This window comes from Episyrphus balteatus, chromosome 2 (genome assembly GCF_945859705.1).
Source record: "Episyrphus balteatus chromosome 2, idEpiBalt1.1, whole genome shotgun sequence".
Taxonomy (NCBI): domain Eukaryota; kingdom Metazoa; phylum Arthropoda; class Insecta; order Diptera; family Syrphidae; genus Episyrphus; species Episyrphus balteatus.
In genome coordinates, this window is record NC_079135.1 from 69,429,121 (window position 1) to 69,454,281 (window position 25,161).

Below are 25,161 nucleotides of genomic sequence, written 5' to 3' on the forward strand. Positions count from 1 at the left end.
ATGGCTTTGTTGGATTTTATTTTATTTTTCATGCTACTCATATGCTTGTTTATGTAAAACATAAAACATACAAAAAAGCCATGCATGCCCTGACTAAACCCCTGGTCGTAAAAAATGATCTATACCTTTTTGAAAACGTTGTTTAACGTAGACAAGGACCTCATCAAAAAATGAGTCTATATCTAAAAAACTACCTATACCATACCTATTTCAAATGTTAAAAACTTTAACCCTCTTGGGGCGCCATCTAGTGTCAAAATAAAAATCTGAAAAAATTAGAGGATTTTTTTTTTATTATTTAGAAACAGTTTTTCCACTTAGGAACTTGATTCAAAAATAACGAACGCCCTAGTGTACATACTATTTTACCTGTACTAAAATAGGAGATTTTAATAACAAAAAAGGAATATTGCCACTTAAAAAAAAAATCAACATGGAAACTTAAAAAAATTATTTTTTTTTAACATAAAAAATAATTTAGATATTCAAATTTCATTTCTAATTTTTATTTTTAAATAATAATAGGTCAATCAAAGTTTTTTATCTATTCTTATTCAAAACTTTAAATTTGTTTTAGTTTTACTTAAAATTTTTTTTTTGCATGAAAATATAATGTACCCATTCCTATTTTGTAATAAAAAGAAAAGCAATTTTAAGAAAGTAAATTGGTCGTTCAAAATGAGTAATTTACACCTGGCAGCTCTCAACTTTGTATTCGAAGTTAAAATTCGAAAAACCTGATGCAATATAGCTGTTTCATTTTCTTCTTATTCATTAATCTTAAATAACTAATTCGACTGCAATAAGCTTGTGAATAATTTAATGTTAGATTAGATCTTTGAAAATCGTTTGTACCAAAGTTTATTAGTTTTGTTAAAAGTTTTAAGAGTTTAATTTTTTAACATAATATTTTATTTAATATGGAAACTTATAGGTGTGCTTACAGAGGTAAACCAAAATCGATTAATGCTTTCTCTCTCACATTTTTTATAATAATAAAATAAAATTTGTCAGATCCACATTCACCATTGACACCATTAACCCCAATATCTGATATAACGCTGAGGAAAACCTTTCGTGATCACTCGCTCAGTTTAATACCAATTACAAAAATAACTCTTAATCAATGTCCCACTCCAAAACGTAAACGATCTGCTGTAGCCCTAACCAAGAACAAATCATCACCAAATAATCCACCATGTGCTGTCAAAATTGAATTGACTGCCACAAAAACACCCGAAGAAGATAAAGCCGCAAAAAAGTCCAGTTATTTATTAAATTTAAGAAAAATTCTCACACCAAACTCTAGGCCAACACCGAAATCCATTGATCTATCACCCAGATTTGGTAATCAAAAATCCTCACCAACATCATCAAGCAAACGATCGAGGTTCACGTGTTTTAAGAATTCTCCATCAAATGAAAGACCAAACAGTCCGAGGGTCTTGAAAATTTTACAAGATATAGGCCAAGAGAAGTACAGTGATATTTTTAGAAAAGAAGAAATCGACTTGGATGTCTTTCGGCTTCTAACAAAAGGTGATCTAGTTAAGTTGGGTGTTGACCAAGAAAACGATATTCAAGTGATACTGAAGGCGGCTCAGCTGGATTAGCAATATTGTTTTACTTTTTTTTAATGCATAATGATTTTTAAAAGTTGATTATTTTATTAAGTTTGATGTTTTTGATTTATTTTTTAATGTTTTAAGATTGTGAATTTTGTGTTTAGTTTTAGGTTAAGAAGGTTGTGTTATCTGTGTTATCTGTAATAAAGACTTCTTCAGCCGATATATTGAAGTTTTGTTTAACATTTATTATTCCTCAGCTTTATTTTTGCTGGCAAAATTAGTGCTTATGATATAGAAAATGTTTTTTGTTTCTTCATTAAGCCTAGTGCTGACTCTGACGAGTTGTTTAACATTTACTAAGCGTTCATTTTTACACTAAGTAGTAGTTATGAATTGCATTTTTGAATTGAATTTTTGATGAGAGTGTCAATTGTTTAAAAAAATAAAATGCACGACTGGGGTCGCACGTACTTGCTCTTGCAGTTCAAAGCACTTTTATGTTTGTCTACTTGTAGATTTTAAAAGCTGGCTCTAAATTAAAAAAAAAATGATATTGAGGAAGAGCCGACATTTAGGGCAAAATTTTGTGAAATGAAAAAATTTTTTTTTGTTATTTGACTTTTTTGAGAAAAAATAAAAATGCAGTTTTATTGCCACTGCTTTAAATATTACGTATACAAAGTTTAATCAAAATCGTTAGAGCCGTTTTCGAGAGATTCGCAATATCGTATTTTTTTGTATGGGAGGTATACGTTCTAAACGAGATATAAAAAAACAAAAAAAAACCAACTTTCAGAATTCCATAAAAATCATCTGTACCAAATTTGAAGAAAATCCGTCCACCCGTTTAGGCTGTGGAAATGTGTACAGATGGACGCACAACCGCACAACCGCGTCTGTGCATAGCCTGGTTCCCGAGTATACTTAGCTCAAACTAGATTCTTTAAAATTTTGGAGATTTCGTTCTTTTTTTCTGCAACTTTTGACGAATTTTTTTTTTTAAGAATAGAGCTTTTTTTAAAAAAAAAAAAGTATGTAGTGTTGTTAATGGTATATTTGTCCTTAAGTCTACATTTACCGTTTGTTGAATTTGCTTTTGAATCAGAAAAACCAGAATATTATATGAAGAAACCTCTAGAGCGAATAGTTTTTACTCTTTGTCGGCCTATAAAAAAAAAGCTCCACGATGCTCCACGTTCATTTTAGTATTAATTTAAAGCTTATGATATATACTATTTATGGTGTTAAAACAAATGACCCATATTGACCCATTCTCCTGTAAGAGCTTCTTGAGTGTAGATATGCGTTTCACTCAAACAGCACTTGAAATTGGCTTCTGGTATTACCGTTTCTAATTTAACGGCTTTTTTTTTGTAAAATAAAGTGGTTTACATTATAAGAGGTATATGTAGTCATCACTGATAAACCAAAAAATACAGAAAAATCAAAAATTTTCAAAAAAAGGGAAAATATCAAAAAAACGGTATAAATTTAACTTTTTTTTTTTGAAAACTTTTAATTTTCTTTGGCTTATCTAAAATTTAAACGGTATGTTTTAATAAAATGTTGAAATAAACTCAAACGAATTTAATTTTGCTCATAATCAACCATAGTTATAAAATAGCGGCACATTTTCTAAGAAACCGTAAAAAGGCCTATTTTGATAGCTTTTCTAAAATGTTCTCAAATGTAAGAAAACATTTTTTTTTAACAAAGTAAACTTAATTTATTTGTAGAGAATTAAATGAAGTTTTCAAATGTATTCTTAAATTCTCTGTAAGGTGATCCGTTGTTGAGATATTGATAGTCAAAGTCAAAACTATGGTTTTTGTTTTGCAGTCTAAAAAAAATCATAAAAGTTTGAAACAAAAAGAATTTTAAAGCCAAATAAATAGCCTTTCTAAAAATGATAATCATTTTTTTCGCAAAAAATGTTCCCACTTTTTTTTAGAGAAAAGTAAAAACGAAACAAATTTGGAAAATTTTGATATTTGAATAGTTCCAGATCTAGTTATTTTACCATTAGAAATAAAATATTTAGTTATTAAATCCTAAAACAAGACGAATGTAGCTTTCACATGCTTTTTGTTTTGTCATGATACGATCATTTTTTACTGAGATACAGCCTATCGAAAATCACTAAAAAAAATCACAATTTTTTGGGCTAGTAAGTAAGTAGTAAGGTGCTATAATAATTCTGAAACTTTTTAGTTATTTGCTTTCTCAAAACCTTCTTTGTATTCAGTTTTAATTAAGTTTTAAAAGTATAACGGCCAATTTCTTCACAGAGTCCTAGCGCTAGTACCGGTCCTAGTCCTAAAGTTAGTACTCAAATCGGTATCAACTCATTTCTTCACTCAAGTACTAAGCCCTAGAACTGTCAATTTAGGACCGAGTACTAGTTAGGACTTGGTCCTAGATAGGTCCTCAAAATTAGGTAGTACCTGAGGTGCGTTCTTTTTCTAACAATAGTCAACTATCGTTGTTATGTCAAAAAATATTGTTGATGTGTCATTGTTAGAAATTGTTGGGTTTTTTACAAACCATTTAGGAACGATTTATTGTTAGATATTGTTTAACTGTCAAACACCAAAAAAAATTGTTTTGAGAATACTTTTATTTGCATAATTGTAACAAAAAATCATGTTTTTTTAATCAAAATAAATTCTCTCGCATCATAAAATAACAAAAATCTCTTTTTATTTTCATTTTTCCGCTTATATCAAAATAAAAAAAATCTTTGTGTTCGTTTTGTAAACAAAACATCCACTTTGACACATCAACAATCTCATGAATGTTCAACTCATATCATGGAGGTGAGTTGGAAATAGTTACGATTTGTAACTATTTGACACTTGAAAACGAGTTTAGGAACGATGTTCATCTGTCAAATAGTTACAAATCGTAACTATTTTGTAGTTTAGGAACGACAAAAGTTAACGATTGTTAACAATAGTTAACTATTGTTAGAAAAAGAACGCACCTCTGGTTATTATACCAATCGTAAGTACTCAAATCGGTACCAAGTGATTTCTTCACACAAGTTCTAAGCCCTAGTACTGTCAAATTGGTACCGATTTTTGCTTAGGACGTCCTAAAAGTTAGAACCTAAAATTCGACAGTCTAGCGACGATAAAACTTGATTTGGTTGGATTTTTTGCATTCATTCGAAAATTTAATTACAAGTTTTGAGATTTGATGTCCTTTTAAATTCATTTTTTGCTTTTTTCGGATTTTTATTCTGATTTTGGCATTTTATTTTTTTGTCGAAATTGTGCATTTTGTAATTTTTGTTTGAAGAAAATGGATTTAATTTTTGATGCACAATTGGAAAACGACATCTGTCCAGCAATTAAAAAAAGTTGTGGGTAGACGTTTTTAATAAAAAGTCGGCGCCTTTTACTTCTTCAAGTTATAGTTAATAACGCGACTCTCACCGATTACTTCTATCAGACATAATCACACAAAAAAAGACTGCACTTTTTAAAACTGTTATTTTTATTGAAATTATTTTTGTAAGTACAAACATCTAATACGCAAACTATCTTTTTTTATTGGCTAACTTAATATGATTTTTCTTCCGGCAGGCGACCCTCGTAGTTAACAGATCATGACATCCCATTTTTAATTTTGACACTTCTTGATAGAACTTGAATTTTATTTTTTTTGTATTTTCATTTTTTCTTGTTAGGTCTGCTTAAGCGTCATTAAAATGTTTTTAAATTATTTTCTAAATGGTGATTTCACTAAATTTAAACGCTTTTTGTGTAATATGTTTTGTTTAATTTGCTGAATTATCAAAATAATATATTTAAAACATCAAAATATTGTCAAAATGACAGTTAGACCAGTTTTATACGAATTAATTCTTAGGACTGCGTTGTGAACTTAGATCAGGTCCTATAAATGTGAAGAAATGCTCAGGTACTAACTTTACGTTAGGACCGAGTACTAGTGCTAGGACCTGGTCTAGCTAGATCGGGTACTAGGCTGACTTAGGACTCATGTGAAGAAATTGGCCGTAAGAGAAATTCATATCACAAAAAAAAAGAAACAAAAATAATAAATATACTCGTATTAATCAATACAACTTTTGAAAAAAATGAGTAATTTTAAAGTACGACGCACAATTTTTAGATCACGATGAGAATTCGTTTTATTTAATTTATATACCGAATTTCAATCAAATCGGTCCACCCGTTCAGTTTTTATAGGTTTTTTCCACTTCCTCCAAAGAAGGGAACAACTGTGAGACGCACGGACGGAATTGCGAGACCCACTTTTTCGGAATTCTCCATCATCGTAATGTTGGTTTTGATTAAAACCTCAATTTTTTTTTTCGACACGAAACCAATACTTGCCCTATAGAGCAAGTAAAAAATTAATCTTATATTAGAGTGAAGTAAAGTAACTCAGTCTTAAAAAAGTATAGAATTACAGAACCGGTTAAAATATCAGTTCAAATATGAGCCTACTTTTGAAATGAAAAAATGATTTGGAACGAAACATGCCGTTTCTACCGATTTCTTAATCTGTTATTTTCTTGTCAACGACGTAACGATGTTTTTTGTACAAAAGCTTTTAAAAAAATAATTTTGGACTTTTTTTGAAACTTTTTTTTAGGGGAAATGAATATTTCTATTTTAATGGCATATCAATTTGCTTTTAAAGTGTTTTTGAAAATTGGTATGAATAAAAATTTATTTAGAAATTAATAAGAATTGATTCGTTTTTGATAAAAAAGGAACTTTTTTCATTTCGAATTGATATAAAAAAGGAACTTTTTTCATTTCGAATTGATATGACAGTTGACAGGTAACGGAAATTTTCTTGCTAAAGCAAATTTTCAATTTTCCCTCTGACTATTTGTCAGAAATGAAATGATCTAACCACTTACTCTCAGCGAGAAAAAAAGGACAAAGTTGTCTCAATATAAACTCATACGAAAAATATGAAATTACTGCTTAATTTTAAGACCAGATTTTTTGAAATTCTGAATTAAAACTGGTGGCAAGTTTGTAAACAATATCAGTTTTTATATTTGTGAACTGCACTTATGCGTATTCAAAATATTCAAAACAAGTTATTCTTGGAGCTTGGTATGCTGAGATCGATAACTTGTTTTTTTAATCGATTAAATTTGAACAATTTAAATTATATTAATAAAATGCAAAGAACTGCAATAAATAAATCAGACTAAATTAACTTTAAAATTATTATTACATATGATTAACTTTTTAAGAATCAATTTTTTTTTGTGGAAAGGTTGAGGACCTACAAAAAGAATTCTTAAGAATATAAACAAATCAGATTAAAATTTTTTTTTAAATAATTTATTCTTAAATTTTTACTTGCTCTATAGGGCAAGTATTGGTTTCGTGTCGAAAAAAAAATTTGAGGTTTTAATCTAAACCAACATTACGATTATGGAGAACTCCGAAAAAGTGGGTCTCGCAATTCCGTCCGTGCGTCTGTACGTCTGTGCGTCTGTGCGTCCATCTGTACACATTTCCACAGCCTAAACGGGTGGACGGTTTTTCTTCAAATTTGGTACAGATGATTTTTATGGAATTCTGAAAGTTACTTTTTTTTGTTTTTTTTATATCTCGCTTAGAAAGTGTACCCCCCATACAAATTTTTCAATTTATACCAAATATCTCGAAAACGGCTCTAACGATTTTGATTAAACTTTGCAGACGTGATATTCAACGCAATTTCAATAAAACTACATTTTTAGTTTTTTTCAAAAAAAAGTCAAATACAATTTTTTTTTCAAAATTTTGCCTTAAATGTCGGCTCTTGCACAAATTTTTTTTTTAATTTATATAGAGCCAGCTCTTAGAATCTACAACTAAATTAACATAAAAGTGCTTTGAACTGCAAGAGCAAGTACGTGCGACCCCAGTCGTGCATTTTATTTTCTAAAGATTAATAAATTCATGGAAACGATATTTTTCTGATTTTGTGAATTTTAAAATGCATTGTTCCAAAAGAATTAAAATAGAATTAAAGATTTTGACCTTTAACCAGGATTGATTGTTTTTTTTTTATTATAGTTAAATGAAAATCTATTCTTTAATTTAATAATATGGCTCTATTTTGACATTAATGATGTTGATAAATAACATGATGATTAATTTTCCAGGAGGGGCAATTTTCAAAAAATTGTCTTTATTTGGAAAAAAATATTAAAATGCATATTGTGATATGCCTTTTTGTTCTTGTTTAGAAACAAAAATAACATAATTACTTACATATTTACATAAAATGTTTATAAAACATCTTTTTTTTCAATATTCTTTTTTCAAAATTTTGATTTGAAAATTAATTTACAAAAACTATTCCATTAAACAGCTTTATTTAATAATCATTTTTATCAAAAAACAAAACCGACTTCCATGGCTAAAACTGTGCCAGAACTGAACGAAATTAAAATGGGACCACATTGCAGCCAAAAAGAATTATCAAAATTGGTTCACTCAGTCCAAAGTAATGAGGTAACAAACATAAAAAAAAAAAAAAAACAGACGAATTGAATACCTCCTCCTTTTTGGAAGTCGGTAAAAACAGGATAAATGATAAGGTATTTCGCTTAACAAAAAGGTATAGCATGTTATTGTATTTGTAAATGTTGATTTTCAAACATTTTTTTAAAGAAAATTTCCCCTCCTGGCTCAACGGTGGAATACGATTTTTTGCAAATTTTTATTTCAACTGCTTAGTCTCCCGGTATAATCCGGAAAACCCCACATAAAATTAGAAAATTACCTAAAAAAAATCAAAGGAAATGACGTTTTTCATGAAAATTTCACTTTGAATCTAAAAAAAATAGGGAACATTTTTCTCAGTATTCCAACCGGATACCGGCTTTCAAACTGCATGATCCAAATAAGGACCACCCTAATGTAAATACTCAAAGGAAAAAACATGTGTCTTGAAAATTGTACACTACGGCTAATCAAACGCTCCTCTACAATTTTTACTTGCGATATAGGTACTATAGGGCAAGTTTTGGATTCGTAAAAAAAATCGAACTCGAGATAACAATTTTACATGACATTACGATGATGGAGAGTGCCAAAAAAGTGGGTCCGGCAATTCTGTCTGTCTGTCCGTCTGTCTGTCTGTCTGTCTGTCTGTCTGTCTGTCTGTCTGTCTGTCTGTCTGTCTGTCTGTCTGTCTGTCTGTCTGTCTGTCTGTCTGTCTGTCTGTCTGTCTGTCTGTCTGTCTGTCTGTCTGTCTGTCTGTCTGTCTGTCTGTCTGTCTGTCTGTCTGTCTGTCTGTCTGTCTGTCTGTCTGTCTGTCTGTCTGTCTGTCTGTCTGTCTGTCTGTCTGTCTGTCTGTCTGTCTGTCTGTCTGTCTGTCTGTATGTACCTCGAGCTACAGCCTAAACTGTTCGAGTGATTTTGTTCAAACTTGGTAGTTAACAGTTTTGGGTGATTCCCTAGAGGACAAATTGAAATTTTTTTTTAGGACCAAAACTAACGGTACCTGTCATATAACGGAAATAGAAAAGTTAATTTTTTTCAAAAACGGCTCTAACGATTTTGATTAAAATTTTTGAGTGTAGTATTGCACATAAGAGCCAGCTTTCGAAATAAAAAAATTATTTTTTTTACCGTTATTAACGGTACCTGTCATAGAACGGTTTTTTTTAATTTATGAATATCTCGTTCAAGAATACCCCGATTTCAAAGAAAATTTTTATACAAAAGCGTTTAAGTAAAGGTAATATTAAAATTTTAGAAAATTTTCAAAAAACTCATTTTTGGATTTTTAAAAAATATTTCAAAATTTTTTTTTGAAAAATCAATTTTTTGAAAACGGGCTTATGAAAAATTATGAAATTTCGTTTTTATACGTAAATAAATTATTTTTTCAAAATGGCATACCAACCTTTTTTTTGAAAAATGATAGAAAATTTTTATATATAAAAAATTATTTTTTTAAAAAACGGTTCTAACGATTTTCGAAATTTTTTTTCTGAAAATTCCTTTTTATACAAGAAGTAAACTGGCATACTTCGTTTTTTGTGAAAGATCATCTTAAACGGTATTTAATTTATTATAAAAACAGATTTTATTTTTTTTTTAATTTCTTGAAAATATCAAATTTTCTTAATTTTCTTGAATAAAAAGCTTTAACATTAGAGTAACTTTAAGCATAAGAGCAAGTACGTGCGACCCCAGTCGTGCATTTTATTTTCGTTAGCCAAACAACTATTCCTAGAAGGCTTAGGGAATACAATTTATTTTAAGACATCTTTAGAGTTGTGTTGCCTTAAAACCCAATACAAAATATTTTTTTACTAATGGCGTTTTCGATTGGCAGTCCGGAAGCGTCCGGAATCATTCTGAAAAAATTTTATTCACACAAAACTGTCAGTTTTGTACGAATAAAACGCTTTCAGAATGATTCCGGACGCTTCCGGACTGCCAATCGAAAACGCCATAACTTTTTTTTCTTTTGAAGAAACTCTCATTATTATAAAAAAAAAATAATAATAACAATAAAAAGTCTGTAGTGTGCGGAGGCTCTTTCGGGAATTTGATTCCTTTGCCTGTTTCTTAAAATAAATAGCAAAATTGACAAACTATTTTGAATATGCAAAAGTATTTTTATTGCGTATAATAAGTTTCTAAAACAAATCTGTTTTTAAAATAAAAAAAATTCAAATCAAAAATTTAATTTGATTTCTTAATAACTTGAACATGATGAACTTGTGAACCGGGACGAAGTCCTTGTGCAAGAGAAAGTGGACGAGCTGGTTGTTGTTGAGAACGAACAACTTGTACTTGGACACGAGGCTTAGCAGCTGGAACTAAGAGTGGCTGGGACTGGGAAACCTTAGAGATAATAAGGCGTGGCTGGGCAGTTGGGCGTGGTACAGAAACTTGCACTAATTTTGCTTTAGCTACTGGCACTAAGCGTTGTTGAACAACAGGTACTACGCGATGTTGGGTTACTGACACTACTTTGACACTTGGTTTCTGAACTGCTGGCACAAGCCGAGGCTTACTGACTTGAATAATCTGACCACTAATAGAAGCACTGGTAGCCATGGCGAACAAGGCGACGAACACGATGCAAAAAATCTAGAATTATTAAAACAAAAATTTGTTAAAATTGTAGAAAAGTTAGTTCTTCTCAATATACTTACTTTCATCTTGAATTGTTTTGTAGTAAGATTATGATCAAACTGATGATGAGTTCCAGTTTTGATTCAGTATTTATACAATCATGAAAATAACCTCCTTGTCAATGCATCGTATCTTAACATACATATGCAGCTTCAATAAATTAAATAAATCGGTTGAATAAATGTTGATGACAATTGGTTGAACTTATTTTATCAGCAGGAGTTTTTTTATTCGAACACAAGTATGCATACAAATTCAGTAAATCAAAGATGATGAAGTTTATTAATGTGATCGTCGACTACAGTGTCCTTTCAGGAATACACATGCATTAGTTAAAAGTTTTAATTATAATGTTATTTTTACAAACAGATATTAAGTAAGATGTAGATATTTGCTAGATCATACATTTTCAGCTTCCAAGTTTAGTATATCCTTTAAACAAATAACAACAATTATGTATCTGATATTTGAACATGACAAAGATTAGAGAAGAACACTTTCATTAAACGCATAGGCATTATTCCACTGCACAGCACTTGTAACATGAAACATCGGTTTGCATCACCACCCTAATTTTATTTGCGGCGGATACTATAGATATAGATAGATATGATAGATACAGGTATGAGATGAGAATATCTAAGGCATAACATAACCACGATACAAAATGCACGAAAAAAGTGGGTCTCGTTGTCTTTTTGGCTTTCCGTACCTGTACCTACCTTAAGCTGTAGCCCAAACCCTTTAAGCGATTTCCCTCAAACTTTTAAGTTAAGAAATTTGAGCGATTACCTAGGGGTGAAATTGAAATTTTACTTTATGGACCAAAATTTACGATAGTTGTCATATGATCAACCACGATCCTTACTATGTACTTTGATTTAAACAAAATTCGCATACAAGGCCCTACTTTAAGGATAAAAATTAAAATTTTTTGAACAGTTTTATTGTTAAAAAAAGTTTTAGTAGGCTAAATGTGAAAACTAAAAATTCCATTTTTTTTAAATTAATTTTTTGAAACTTTGTTTTTATATAAGTCAGTTAATATTTTCTTTTTAATGGCAAATTAATTTTGTTATTGAAAAAATTGAATTTGTAAAAACCCTAAAAAAAATCCGACCCATTCATGTATTTTATATTTATTGTAAGAAAAAAAATTTCGATAAAAATAACCCTATTTTGATTTTTTGTTTTTGCGATTTTTTTCCTCTAAATCAACATCACCGATTTAATTTTTTGTTAAACATCTTGGTTTCTATTCCACTGTTTTTCATTATGCTGTTTTGGTGTTTTTAAAGAAAATGCGAATAAAACAAGTTTGATCCCATTATTTTTCACAACGTTTCGTAAGTGTTTCTTACTTCTTTTCAGGGCTATATATTTTTAATACTAGTGGAGTAACTAAAGCTTAAAAAATTGCAATAGTAAGGAACACGGCCGAACAGCTCCGATTTGGATGATCTTTCTTTTCAAACGTTGCGTTCTTCATTAAAAATATTTTGACATCTATAGAATCTATAGGTTGCAAATTGAAACTGTTGCCGTTTTTACTTGCGATATAGGTACTATATATCAAGTTATGCATTCGTACAAAAAAAAAAAAGTTGAGATAACATTTTTCCATGACAGTGCCAAAAAAGTGGGTCCCGGAAGTCCGTCTGTCTGTCTGTCTGTCTGTCTGTCTGTCTGTCTGTCTGTCTGTCTGTCTGTCTGTCTGTCTGTCTGTCTGTCTGTCTGTCTGTCTGTCTGTCTGTCAGTCTGTCTGTCTGTCTGTCTGTCTGTCTGTCTGTATAAGGAGCTACAGCCTAAACGGATGAACCGATTAATGTCAAACTTGGTATGTAGCGTTATTTGGCGACTCTCCAGAGGGGTTTTTGGAATTATTTTTTTTGGACCAAAAATAACGGTACTTGTCATATAACTATTTTAGTAAAATTGAAATATCTCGAAAACGGCTTCAACGATTTTGTTTAAAAAATTCAAATGTAAGTTTTCATACAAGGTCTACCTTCTTATGAAAAAAAATTTTTTTGAAAATCATTATTAACGGTACCTGCCATAGAACCGTTTTTTTCAAATCCAATTATGTCCGAAACTTCTTTTACGATTTCAACGAAACTTTTTTTGGAGAAGCATTTATATAATCTAAATATAAGACAAAAATAAAATTTTGAAAAAAATTATTTTTGGATTTTTTAAAAATTTTGAAAATTTGTTTTTGAAAAATCAAATTTTCGAAAACGGTACATTGAATTTTTTTGAAATTTTGTTTTAAGATGTTGATTAGTGATTTCTACAAAATGGCATACCAATTTTATTTTAAAACTTTTTTTCCAAAAAATTATTTATAAAAAATTAGTTTTTTAAAAAACGGCTCTAACGATTTTGAAAATTTTTTTTCTAAAAATGCATCTTAATATATCAATCAAAACTGCATAATTGTTTTGGGGGGCAATTTGATTTCAGATTTAATATTATTTTTTTTTTTAAAAACGAATTTTATTTTTTTTTTTATTTTTTTTTTTTTTCTGTACCCATATAGTAGTTACCTACATTTTCCAAATTTCTATATAAAAAGTCTTAAAAATTCAAGCAACTTTAACTATAAGAGCAAGTTCGTGCGACCCAGTCGTGCATTTTATTTTTAATTTAATTGAAGATTTTTGTGAACAAAAAATTTTGTTTTCGAGAATTTTGCTAAAATTTAATAAGTTAAATGATACCAAAATATTGTCTAAGTAAGTAAAAGAAAAAAAAATAAAGGAGTGAGGAAAAATCTTAAATCGCAATCTCCTCACAAATCGACTCCAAACACAAAAAAAAATATTTGAACACAATGGCAACACCTTCAATTTTTATGTACACAAAGTTTAAAAAAAAGGGTTTTTCATTTTTAAAGAACTTTTTTTAATACCTAGATGCTTTTGAAAAACAGTTTAACTTATTTGTTCAAAAACTCTTTGTTTAATTTATTTGATTTAAATTTTTCTAGCTTTTTAAAAATATGTATTTTAATATTGTAGGAGTTGCCGTTGTGTCCAAAATATTTTTTTGTGTTTAAAGTCAATTTGTGAGAAAATTGCATCTATCGCTTAAGGCTAGGCGCACGATTATTCAGTCACAAAAATGGATCACAAGGATTTCAATGCCTGTGAACACACATGCTCTCTACGATTAAATATTTGAAAATTGTGTATACAGTCATTGAAATTCTTGTCATCTTATTTGCGACTGAATAATCGCGCGATAAAAATCGCATTTTTGCGCCTAGCCTAAATGATGGAAGATAACCCCTTAATCCCATATACCTAGATTTTTTCCTCTAATTACCTTGAAACAAAAAAACCAACATTTCCTAAAAAGAATGGTTTTCCTAATGAAAATTTTGTATCAAATACTCAAATTTACCCACTTGCACAAATAATATCATTTAAAAAAATCTTCAATCTTAAGATTTTGGTTGACGGTCACATAGTTTTAATAATTAAATTTTCGCATCTTTAGCCTACTGAATTTGTAGACATATGCGTATGTACATTGTACAACTACCGAATAACAAGCTCCTGCAGATACAAAAATTGTTTATAAGTTCAAATAATTGTCATTAACTTTTGTTAAATCGATTTATTTAATTTATTGAAGCTACTTATGTGTGCAGGGACAGATGCGATACATTGCAAGGAGAAAGAGGTTATTCTTTCGATTGTATAAATACTGAATTAAAACTGGAACTCATCATCAGTTTGATCACAATCTTACTACAAAACAATTCAAAATGAAAGTAAGTAGATATTGAAAAGAATTCATTTTTGTACATTTTAACATATTTTTGTTTTAATAATTCTAGATTTTTTGCATCGTGTTCGTCGCCTTGTTCGCCATGGCTACTAGTGCATCTATCAGTGGTCAGATTATTCAAGTCAGCAAGCCTCGGCTTGTGCCAGCAGTTCAGAAACCAAGTGTCAAAGTAGTGTCAGTAACTCAACATCGTGTAGTACCAGTTGTTCAACAACGCTTAGTGCCAGTAGCTAAAGCAAAATTAGTCCAAGTTTCTGTACCACGACCAACTGCCCAGCCACGCCTTATTATCTCTAAGGTTTCCCAGCCACGCTTAGTTCCTGCTGCCAAGCCTCGTGTTCAAGTACAAGTTGTACGTTCTCAACCTCAACCAGCTCGTCCACTTTCTCTTGCACAAGGACTTCGTCCCGGTTCACAAGTTCATCATGTTCAAGTTATCAAGAAATCAAATTAAATTTTAATTTGACTTTTTTTTTTCATTTTAAAAACAGATTTGTTTTAGAAACTATTTATACGCAATAAAAATACTTTGCATATTCAAAATACTTGGTCAATTTTGCTTTTAATATGTATTTATTTTAAGAAAAAGTCAAAGGAACCAAACTTCCGTAGGTAGAAGTGAGGTAAATTTAATATCTTGGAGAACTTAATTTAAAATTAATAGTAAATTTTAACTCTAATAAATAAGAGGGGGTTCGAAAATGGACTGAGTTCTTTCTAGAGAACTGTTTTCCATTAAACAAAACAAACCCAAGCTAGTATAAGGTTGGTTATATGGATGGCATTGAACGCCTCTTGTTAAAATAGGTAGGTACTGGATAAAGGTGTTTCTGGTTATCTAGCTAGATGATTAGATAGTAACTAATATTCCTGTTTCATTTCATTGGCACGATACTCTTAGAGAAGTTCGTCCGCTGGTCGTCTTTGAGGGATTTTCGCAATTTTATTCAAAATTATTTCTAGCCTCTGTATAGAAGGAATGAAAGAATGAAAAAGTTCATTCAATATGCTGAATTATTGCTGAATATGATTCCTTCTCCAAAAAATATCCTTCAGGCAAAATTGCAAGTAAGTCCATTAGTGTATTTTTGAGAAAACTGCAACAATGGTCATTTTTTTTGGTTTTTGACTTAACTCGAAAACCAAGCCTTATTTTTGAATGGTTCAAAGATATTTTCATTGAAAATTAATCAATCTATCAAATTGAACTGTAATTAAAAAAAAATATAAATTAGTTTTGACTAAAATTCTAAGTTAAAAAATTGAGGGTTTTATTTTTTTTACTTAATTACTTCCTATTTGGATTATAAACTTTGTACTGATATCATAAAATAGAGATAAAATCCTTTGATAATATGCATCTTTAAATTATTTTTACTTGCGATATACGTATGAAGGTAAGTTTTTGAAATAACGGTAGGTACCTGTCATATAAAAATTTCGGAAAAGTTTAATTTCTCAAAAACGGCTCCAACGATTTTTATAAAAAAATCAAATGTTAGTTTTAAGGCAAGTTCTAACTTTTCGTGAAATTTTTTTTTTCGAAAATAATAATAAACGGTACCTGGCTTAGAACGGTTCAAATCTGATTTTCTGCCAAACTAATATGAAATTCAATTTCAACGATTTTTTTTATTTATTTAATTTTAATATATGTAAATCAGAAATAAAATTTTGAAAAAAATATTTTCTGGATTTAAAAAAAAAGATTGGAAAAATAAAATTTTTGAAAACGGGTGATAAAAAATAAACAGAAGGAGAAAGAGAGAGTTGTAAACAATTGGTCATAATCTCAGGCAATTATGGACCGATTCAAAAAATTATAAAACTGTATTCTTTTGTAAGACATCAGTTGCAATACTTATTCATTTTATTTAAAATATCGCTTACCCATTTTAAGTTAGTGCCTATTGCTTCTAAAATTTCAGGAATTTGCAAAAACTAACATTGCAGCTAAATTGCGTTGATCTCCAAAACTTTACTCAGAGACGGTATATAGCGTTTAAGCTGAATTAGGGAAATAGTATTTTCAAATTAACTATAGAAAAGTATGGGTCATAGAGAAAAACTTATTTTGACAAAAGTTGTAGAAAATAAAATTTTCTACAAGCTTTGCCTGAATCATTTTTGTCAAAAATCAAAAATGGCCGAGTTTTTAAACTCTTGAACCTAATGACGAGAATCTGAAACTGGACGTGGGATTATTTATTTATTTATTTTACTTCAATCCAAGATGGCAGCAAAAAAAATTATCATTTTGGTATTTTATTTACGTATACCTTATAATGGTTTATAACAAATGATTAAACAATTGTGTTCTGCGCCACCTATCGATACAAAAAAAATCTCAATAAACTCCATTTCTTACTTAAAAATATGCTGTCAAAAGAAATAAAATGAGAAATGTATGGGTCGCACGAACTTGCTCTTCTAGTTCAAAGTACCTTTATATTAGTTTACCAACAACCATTCACCTTACAAACCGTTCATTTATAAATTGTATGGAAACGATTTAGGAGAATAGCCAACATAGGAAATAAAAACGTAGTTCTGCTAGAATTACTTATAGCATTACGTATACCAAATTTAATTAAAATTGTTCCAGGGGTTTTCGAGTAAATTGATAAAAAAAATTTGTGTTGGAGGTATACTTTTTATGTGAGATATCAAAAATAGAAAAAAAACATGGTCTAGGAAATTACACAAAAATCATCTCAACAAAGCATTCTATAAAGTCTAGAAGTCCTCTCTGTTCATAGTGCTTTTTTTTACAACGCCCATAATGAATTCATAATAAATATTCTTAAGTTGCAAAAATTGATTTGAATGCTAAAACAAACAGTTTGCATTTTTAATCCACTACTGGTTTGTTTGATATGAGTAAACAAATGTAAATACAAAATATCGAGTTGTTTATGGTATATTGAAGATTAAAGCTTCGAAATATAGTAAAAGAGATTTGTTTTTAATTATTAGTTTTTTTTTGCACGTTCAACAGCTTACTAGGCTCAAGCAACAAGTTTTATCAAACTAAACCGATTCATAACTTACTTGTAAATTCGATAACATTGGGGTTGGTGATCACATTATTTAATTTCATCATCTTTGACCCAAATGTTCCTTTTCTCTTCAACTTAAATACAAGTTCCTGTCAGTAAACGTATTGTTTATAAGTTCAACCAAATGTCATTAACTTTTGTCAAAACGATTATCTTAACTTACTGATAGCAACACGATGGCAAGGGGTTTTTTTTATTTCATTGTATAAATACTGAATCAAATTTGGAACTCATCATCAGTTTGATCAGAATCTTACTACAAAACAATTCAAGATGAAAGTAAGTACTGGAAAGAATCAACATTTTTGTATAATTTGTAAATTTGTTGTTTAATTTTTTTAATTCTAGATTTTTTGCATCGTGTTCGTCGCCTTGTTCGCCATGGCTAGTGCTGGTATTAGTGGTCAGATTATTCAAGTCAGCCCGCCTCGGCTTGTGCCAGCAGTTCAGAAACCAAGTGTCAAAGTTGTGTCAGTAACTCAACAACGCGTTGTACCAGTTGTTCAACAACGTTTAGTGCCAGTAGCTAAAGCAAAATTAATCCAAGTTTCTGTACCAAAGGTCTCCAAGCCACTTCTAGTACCAGCTGCCAAGCCTCGTGTGCAAGTACAAGTTGTACGTTCTAAACCTCAACCAGCTCTTCCTCTTGCACAAGGACTTCGTCCCGGTTCACAAGTTCATCATGTTCAAGTTATCAAGAAGTCAAATTAAATTTTGACTTGATTTTTTTTTTTTTTCATTTAAAAAACAAAATTGTTTTAGAAAGTAATTGTACGCAATAAAAATAAGTTTGCATATCAAAAATTCCTTTTTATTTTTGTATGATATTTTAGAAAATGACGAATGCAGAAAAGGACCTAAACTTTCGTAAAGGTGTAATAGATTTGATAGGGATCGGGTCAAAATTCTGGCTTTAAAAGTCTGCTTTTTTAGCAAAAATTCTGTTTTTCAAAATTGGCTTTTTTTTCTATTCTGTTTTTTTTTCGAAATTCTGGTTTTTAAAATTCTGCTTTTCAAAATTCTGCCAGCAAAAAAAATTCTGCCAATTCTGTTTTTTTTTTAATCATAGCGCATATGCTAAAGAAAAATACATTCATTAATGTAATTTAACATTGGCACTTTCGTAAATTTTGTTTGTTTACGTGTCGAAAATATTTTTTAAAATGCATAAATACTGAATTTCTTTCAAATAAAATCTATATTCTAATTGGAACCGATGTTGTTTGATACAAAATATTCTTATTAAATTTTTTAAATATTCATCTTTATTTGATAAATTCATAAATTTTGAATTATTTTCCGAAGTGCTTAATATTAAAAACCTTTTTTTAATTTTTTCAAATTTATTCATTTATAAAACAAAAATTAATATGCATTCAAAATTGTCAAATAAGCGATTATTTTTCAAGAAGATGATTTTACTGAATTCTGCACAAAATTAAAAAAGCGCGAAAATATTAAAAAGCGCGCGGTTTTTAACATTTTCAAAACCCTTTTTTAATTTTGTGCAGAATTTTGAAAAACAGAATTATGAAAACCAGAATTTTGAAAAACTGAATTTTGAAAGCAGAATTTTGAAAGCAGAATTTTGTAAAGCAGAATTTTGAAAGCAGAATTTTGACTCCAACCCATTTGAAAACCTGGAAAAATACTTGGAAACAAAAAGGAAGTTTGGGTTTTCTGTTGCATCTTAATTGTTTGTTAAAAATAATATTTTTTCTTGGAACTTTTAGAAATTATTCCATAAAAGATAATGCATTCTTTTGTGGAATTGTCGTTTCAAATTTTTTTTTTAACGTCGTTTTTTTGAGTTTAATTTCATACCAAAATTTTGCTTTAGAAAAGTTGCCAATCCATTCCAAATCATGACAGTGAAAGACGAATTAGGACTATCCGAATTCCATGTTTCTAATCAAACAAATGGCCTTTTAATAGGATAGGATTTCTTAAAGAAAGTTTTTGTTTTTGAAAGACAACAATTCAAAAGCGAAGGTGGTGGCTCGCTGATAGTGTGTCGCGGACCAGAATTGAATAGTTGTTATCATATTCTTTGCTTCCGCGTTTCGCGGATCACCGAGAACGAAAATTAAGATTAGTTTAGTGTCAAAATTAATATTGAAAAGTTTTTCACATTTAAGCCAAAAGATCTGCTGTTCCGAAATCAATTAAAATGACACAGCGAAATCGTTAACGCAAAATTTTAACGGAGCAATAAAAGTTTCGCGGAGCACCGAGAACGAAATTTATTTGCAGAAAGCAGCATACCAACATTTTCCATTGAGGAAATAATTTTTGATCGATTTTATTTTATGAGTTTAATACAGTATTATGTTCCGATAATGATCCCAAACTTGTTTCGCCCGATCTTTCTGCGAATTGTTCTTTTGCTGGAATTTTTGGTGAAATGATTCTCAATCCGGGATTTTAAGTGAAAATTTGCTTCTTTTCTTTAAGAGCAGGTTTTTGTTTTGCACCAGACACACTCCGTGTAAGGCGATTGTTGCGGTAATTCTCATTTATAGCAAATTTCTACAGTTCTCACTTTTATATATATTATATTTATATAGTATATTTATAAAATGTTAAAACTATACTGATAAACAGATACTTATTTTTTTGGGGTAAAAAAACCCTTAACTTTCTTCAAGAAATTTAATAAATTTAATTGCATTTTAAAATTTAACATGTTAATAATCTAAAATGCATCACCTGAATTCCCCAATATACCACTTTCAAATACAACGGCTCATATAACTGTGGCAATAAGGAAAAACAACATAAGTCAGTTTTTACAACTTTTCAGGAGAGCGTTTTGAAAGTTTGGCTTCCCATAAGAAGTCAATGCTAATGTCATTTTTCTTTTACCTGTAATTCATAAGCCGCTTAAGACAAAAATATGAAAAAAATATGGTAGATAGAATCGCTTATTGTGCATCAGATTTTGTGAAAATCTCAATTTCGACATAAGTTGACTTATGTTGTTATTCCTTGTTGCCACAGATAACATGGATTACCCTTAATACCCTCCACAACGATTTATGCGACTTGTATTGCTTCGGTAGAATTGATTGTCGTTGCAGCCAGTGAGGCATTTTCTAGTTAAGTAGACTTTGGGTGAAGCTGTACAATATTCATTGGTTAATAATGGTTAGAAATTGTGTAACTTAGTTACATTATATTAATGTGTTTATGAGCTGACAACGAAAACATTTAATAAACGAATAAACTTAGAAATTTGGAGTTTGATATTTTAAAAATTAGATAAAATATAGGGTATCGGGATATTTAAGAACGAAGCATCGAAGTCGCGTGAGTGATAATTTATTGTTCCTCAAAATATTCCTGATAATAGGAAATGCCAAATGGCCGTTTTCAGGATTTGGGCTTAACAAACATTATAAAAAATAAAGTGCATTTTCAAAAGATGTTTTTTTGTGAAAAGCTTCAAATAAATACAAATTCACTACGGCGTATACGTACTTTTTTTAAATCATTCATTCATAATTCATTCAAATATGTGGTTGATTCAACAGTATAAAATAGCAGTGATAGTGAGGATATTTTTAAAAATGTTTCTTTTTTCCAAAAAAATATAAATAATTTTTTTAACTAAAAATGATAGGGTTGTTCACTGTGAGCTCATAACTCAAAACCAAAACTTGTTTCAAGACTTTGGTCCGAAAATATCTGCACATCTGCTTTCTGACTCATAATACCTTTCATACCTTTCTTCATAATTTTTTACAAATTCATAACTTGCTACATAGTTACTTTATAATAAATAGACAATGAAATTTTATTACATATATTTACATTTTTTTATAAGAAGCAGTAAAAAAAAACTTTATCCATATCTTGGTTTTTGGACGAGTTGAATTGTTTGAACTTGAGGCTGAGGACGTACAACTTGTACTAATTGAGGACTAGGACGTACAACTTGTACCACTTGTGGACTAGGACGTACAACTTGTACTACTTGAGGACTAGGACGAACTACTTGCACACGAGGACGAGGCTGGGCGACGATTATTTGTTGCGGAGCAGCTTGCAATACACGTGGCTGAGCTACTTGCCTCACTACTTGAACACGTCTTGGCTGAGCAACTGGTACTAAGCGTGGTTGAGCAACGGCAACTAGTTGCACGCGTTGTGGCCGAACAGCTTGTACTATGCGTGGTTGATTAACTTGCACTAGTTGAACACGCTGTGGCTGAATAGTTTGTACAATGCGAGGCTGGGTGACTTGTATGATCTGACGAGAAGCACTAGCCATGGCAAATAAGAGAACGAACACGATGCAAAAACTCTAAAAATTGGAAAAAAAAATTAATAATTGTACAAAATACAAATATTTTAATTCTTTGAAATCCTTACTTTCATCTTGAATTGTTTGTTTGTTATTAGATTGTTTCTTCAAACTGATAATGAAATTCAGATTTGATTCTGTATTTATACAATTAAAAATGAATCATTTTGGTTCTAAGTAGTCTTTATACCTAATTGGAGTACGTTAATCAATTTTACAAAAGTTATTGACATATGGATAATCTTATAAGCATTGTGTGAAGAACTTGTTATTCAGCATTTAAACAAAAAATTACAATTAAAACAAATTATATGGGTCAAAGATACCAAACAATATAATGTGATCATCAACCCCCAGTTTTATTAATTAGGAATAAGTGAGCTTCAAAACAGGCTAAGCTTTGTTTTGGTACGATATACATAGTTCTGCTCTGAAATGCAAATATAGGTAGGGTAGAAGGGGGAGCATTTGCCAATGGGGTACCTTTGCCAGTCCAGGTTTTTTTCCAAACCAACAGAATATTAAATAACGAAAAATCATTTACTGTTGCACATCTCTGATTGAATATTTTCCACAAAGTTTGACAGCTTTTGTCTGGACACGAAATAAATTAGACGCTTGTGTTAGTTTTTTAATGTTGAGGAACCAAAATATGAAGGTTCATAACCGTCGTAAATTTTTAGTATTTGTCTTGTTAAATTCCTTTTTCATACAAATATCTTTTGAAAATTATGTTTACTGTTAGTCGAGTAACTAAAGCTCAAAAATTGGCAATATAAGGAAGCCCGGCCGAACAGCTTAGATTTCGATGATCTTTTTTTTCAAACATCGGTAATTAAAAATAGATTAAAAATTGCCGGTGTTGCCGTTTTGATTTTTTTAAATTTAATTGAAAAAAATTAAATTTTCTTAAATTTCATAAATTAATTGATGCCAAAAGATTGTCTAGGAAATTCAAGGAAAAAAAATATTTAGAAGTGAGGGACAATCTTCCATCGTTCAAGCGATAGATGCAATTTTCTTACTAATTGACTTCAAGCACAAAAAAAATAACACAACGGCAACACCTACAATATTTAAATATACATTTATCAATGTAACGTAAAATCTTACGGTTTTGAATAATTAAAGGTTAAATTTAAATAAAAGGGCCAAAATTGTAAATAATGATAAAAAAAATTTCGAAATTAAGCTTTTTTCATTTTTTGCATTTTCCGATAACATGCACTATGGTATACTAATTTAAATTTTTGCTCACACCATCAGAAAGCAGAGATTTTAACGAACAAAACCCACCGATTTTTTGAAAAAAGCTGACATTTTGACATGTGAATTTTCGATTGAAAATTGGGGTGTTTTTTTGATATTAAGTCAATATAAGCTGAAAAAATAAATATTTTAAATCAAATAAATTACTGTGGATTTGAAACATAATAAAGAACGTTTTCACCAAATTTCGTAAAACAAAACATTTTTTTGAAAAAGATAAAAATAAAAAACCAAAAACACGTTTTTTTTATTTTTTACCTAAATTTTGAGGTTATGTGAAGAAATTGTTTATACATAAGTTGTAGTTCTTTTTAATACCTACAACTTTGCCATACCTACATTTTTTTTTATAGAACTTGTAGTTTTGCCGAAAATCGAGAAATACCATTTTTTATCATTAAAAACTCAACCCACCCACTTCCCGAACTTGGCTCGCCCGTAATTTATTTTTCCTTTCATTTTTATCATATTCACCTCCCTTTCCAATGGGTTTCATTCTACTATGATTTTTTCTTACTTTTAATGTTTTTGAAGGCTTCTGGTCTAATTAGGCTATTTTCAACACAAAACAATTAGCTTTAATATTGCCATTTTATTACACAGTTTCTTTATGGCTTTTTTTATTAATTTCAAAACAAAACTTTAAATGTAGTCAAATTTATTAATTTCATATACAAAACATTAAAATTTAATTAAAAGTATTGCAAAGAAAATCTGAATTTGCACATTATTTGAAGGCACTTTGTGTTTTTTTAAAGTAAAATGTATGAATTACTGATAAAATTTGATCAGCAATTACATTTTACTTCACTTAGTTTATTAACAAAATAAAAGAGATAATACTTTCACTATTATTATATTTTTGATGAATAATCATACTTTCAGAAATGTTTTGTTTCATTTTAAAGAAGGAAAGAAAATAAAAATAATAAAAAAGAAAGAAATATCATTATAATAAACTGAAACATTAAATTTAGGAAAACGTCCTTGACATTTAGTAAAAATTGGAACTTCTAGGTGGCAACCCTATTTTAAAAGAAAAAAATGGCATTTAACATATCTTTGTAAGAAAATTTTTGAAACGTCAAACAAATAGTGAAACAAAAATTAATAAAATAATGCAAGGAATGTAAGCCTACAAATATGGCAACCCTATTAAAAAAAAAAAAAAAAAAAAAACACATCAAAAATATGTTATTTCGGCTTTTAACTTTATGCAGGGGCGTATACAGGTTTGCTTCTTGGGGTGGGTCATGTCAATTTTTTTTCACAAGTTTTGATAGCAGGCATAAACCTGAAAATGGGCTTTTTGAATTATTAAACATTAAAATTTGTGCGTCTTGCATTTCGAATCGAAAAGTTCCGAATGTAGTTCTAAAAATAACCAAACAAAAACGGTATGAGATTCGTTTCAGTTTAGCGTTAAGCCTTAAAGCCTAGAACGCTGCTGATGTGAAACGAAATTTTTCGTCGGTCTCCACGAGGACAACGAAATGCTTGCGAAATCTGGACCGAAAAATACTCAAAAACTGCAAAACATAAATGAAAAAAAAGCAAACATGCATCGCAGAAAGACATGCAAAATGAAAGACAAAATGAACAACAAAAACAAACAAAAAAACTCAAAATGTCATTTTTCCACACACAATGAATGTCCCCGTCAATTGTTTGTGTGCGAAAAAGAAGTTTAGACTTTCAATTTCATTGTGCCGAACAGCGTACTACAGAACGAAAAGTTGAACGAAATTTTTGGTTTACCATTTCGTTGTTTAATTTTTGTATGGGATTTTTCGTTTCTTATCAGCAGCGTACTAGGCTTTAATTTTGACCAATTGAGACTATCCTCTCCTAAAAATAAAATGTACTGTACGAGTACTTCGATTGAATAATTTGCCTTAAAACAACTGTTCATTGTTTTCCGCTAGCCCAGAAAGTTAAAATAAAAATCGTTTTTACTTAATAACAGTTTTAACTTTTGAATTAAAAGTCTTCCTAACCTCAGGCAAACGAATCGCAAAGTT

At 29.8% G+C, this 25,161-nt stretch overlaps 4 protein-coding genes across 4 annotated transcripts; 2 read left to right on the plus strand and 2 right to left on the minus strand.

Annotated features, from left to right (window-relative positions):
• The first annotated feature begins 770 nt into the window (after window positions 1–770).
• On the plus strand, window positions 771–1,788 carry LOC129911502 (ankyrin repeat and SAM domain-containing protein 6-like). Its single transcript, XM_055989318.1, has 2 exons — window positions 771–948; window positions 1,015–1,788. Exons 1-2 carry the CDS (start codon window positions 921–923, stop codon window positions 1,611–1,613), a joined length of 627 nt encoding a protein of 208 aa, XP_055845293.1. The 5' UTR covers window positions 771–920; the 3' UTR covers window positions 1,614–1,788.
• An 8,464-nt stretch (window positions 1,789–10,252) lies between these two features.
• LOC129909504 (uncharacterized) lies at window positions 10,253–10,894 on the minus strand. The gene is made up of 2 exons (XM_055986580.1): window positions 10,729–10,894; window positions 10,253–10,663 (listed from the first exon to the last, which is right to left on the minus strand). Exons 1-2 carry the CDS (start codon window positions 10,732–10,734, stop codon window positions 10,253–10,255), a joined length of 417 nt encoding a protein of 138 aa, XP_055842555.1. The 5' UTR covers window positions 10,735–10,894.
• A 6,664-nt stretch (window positions 10,895–17,558) lies between these two features.
• LOC129911506 (uncharacterized) lies at window positions 17,559–18,335 on the plus strand. The gene is made up of 2 exons (XM_055989324.1): window positions 17,559–17,844; window positions 17,914–18,335. Exons 1-2 carry the CDS (start codon window positions 17,839–17,841, stop codon window positions 18,274–18,276), a joined length of 369 nt encoding a protein of 122 aa, XP_055845299.1. The 5' UTR covers window positions 17,559–17,838; the 3' UTR covers window positions 18,277–18,335.
• Window positions 18,336–21,409: 3,074 nt separating this feature from the next.
• Window positions 21,410–21,945, minus strand: LOC129909505 (ras-related protein Rab-34). Its single transcript, XM_055986581.1, has 2 exons — window positions 21,940–21,945; window positions 21,410–21,871 (listed from the first exon to the last, which is right to left on the minus strand). Exons 1-2 carry the CDS (start codon window positions 21,943–21,945, stop codon window positions 21,410–21,412), a joined length of 468 nt encoding a protein of 155 aa, XP_055842556.1.
• Window positions 21,946–25,161: the final 3,216 nt, after the last annotated feature.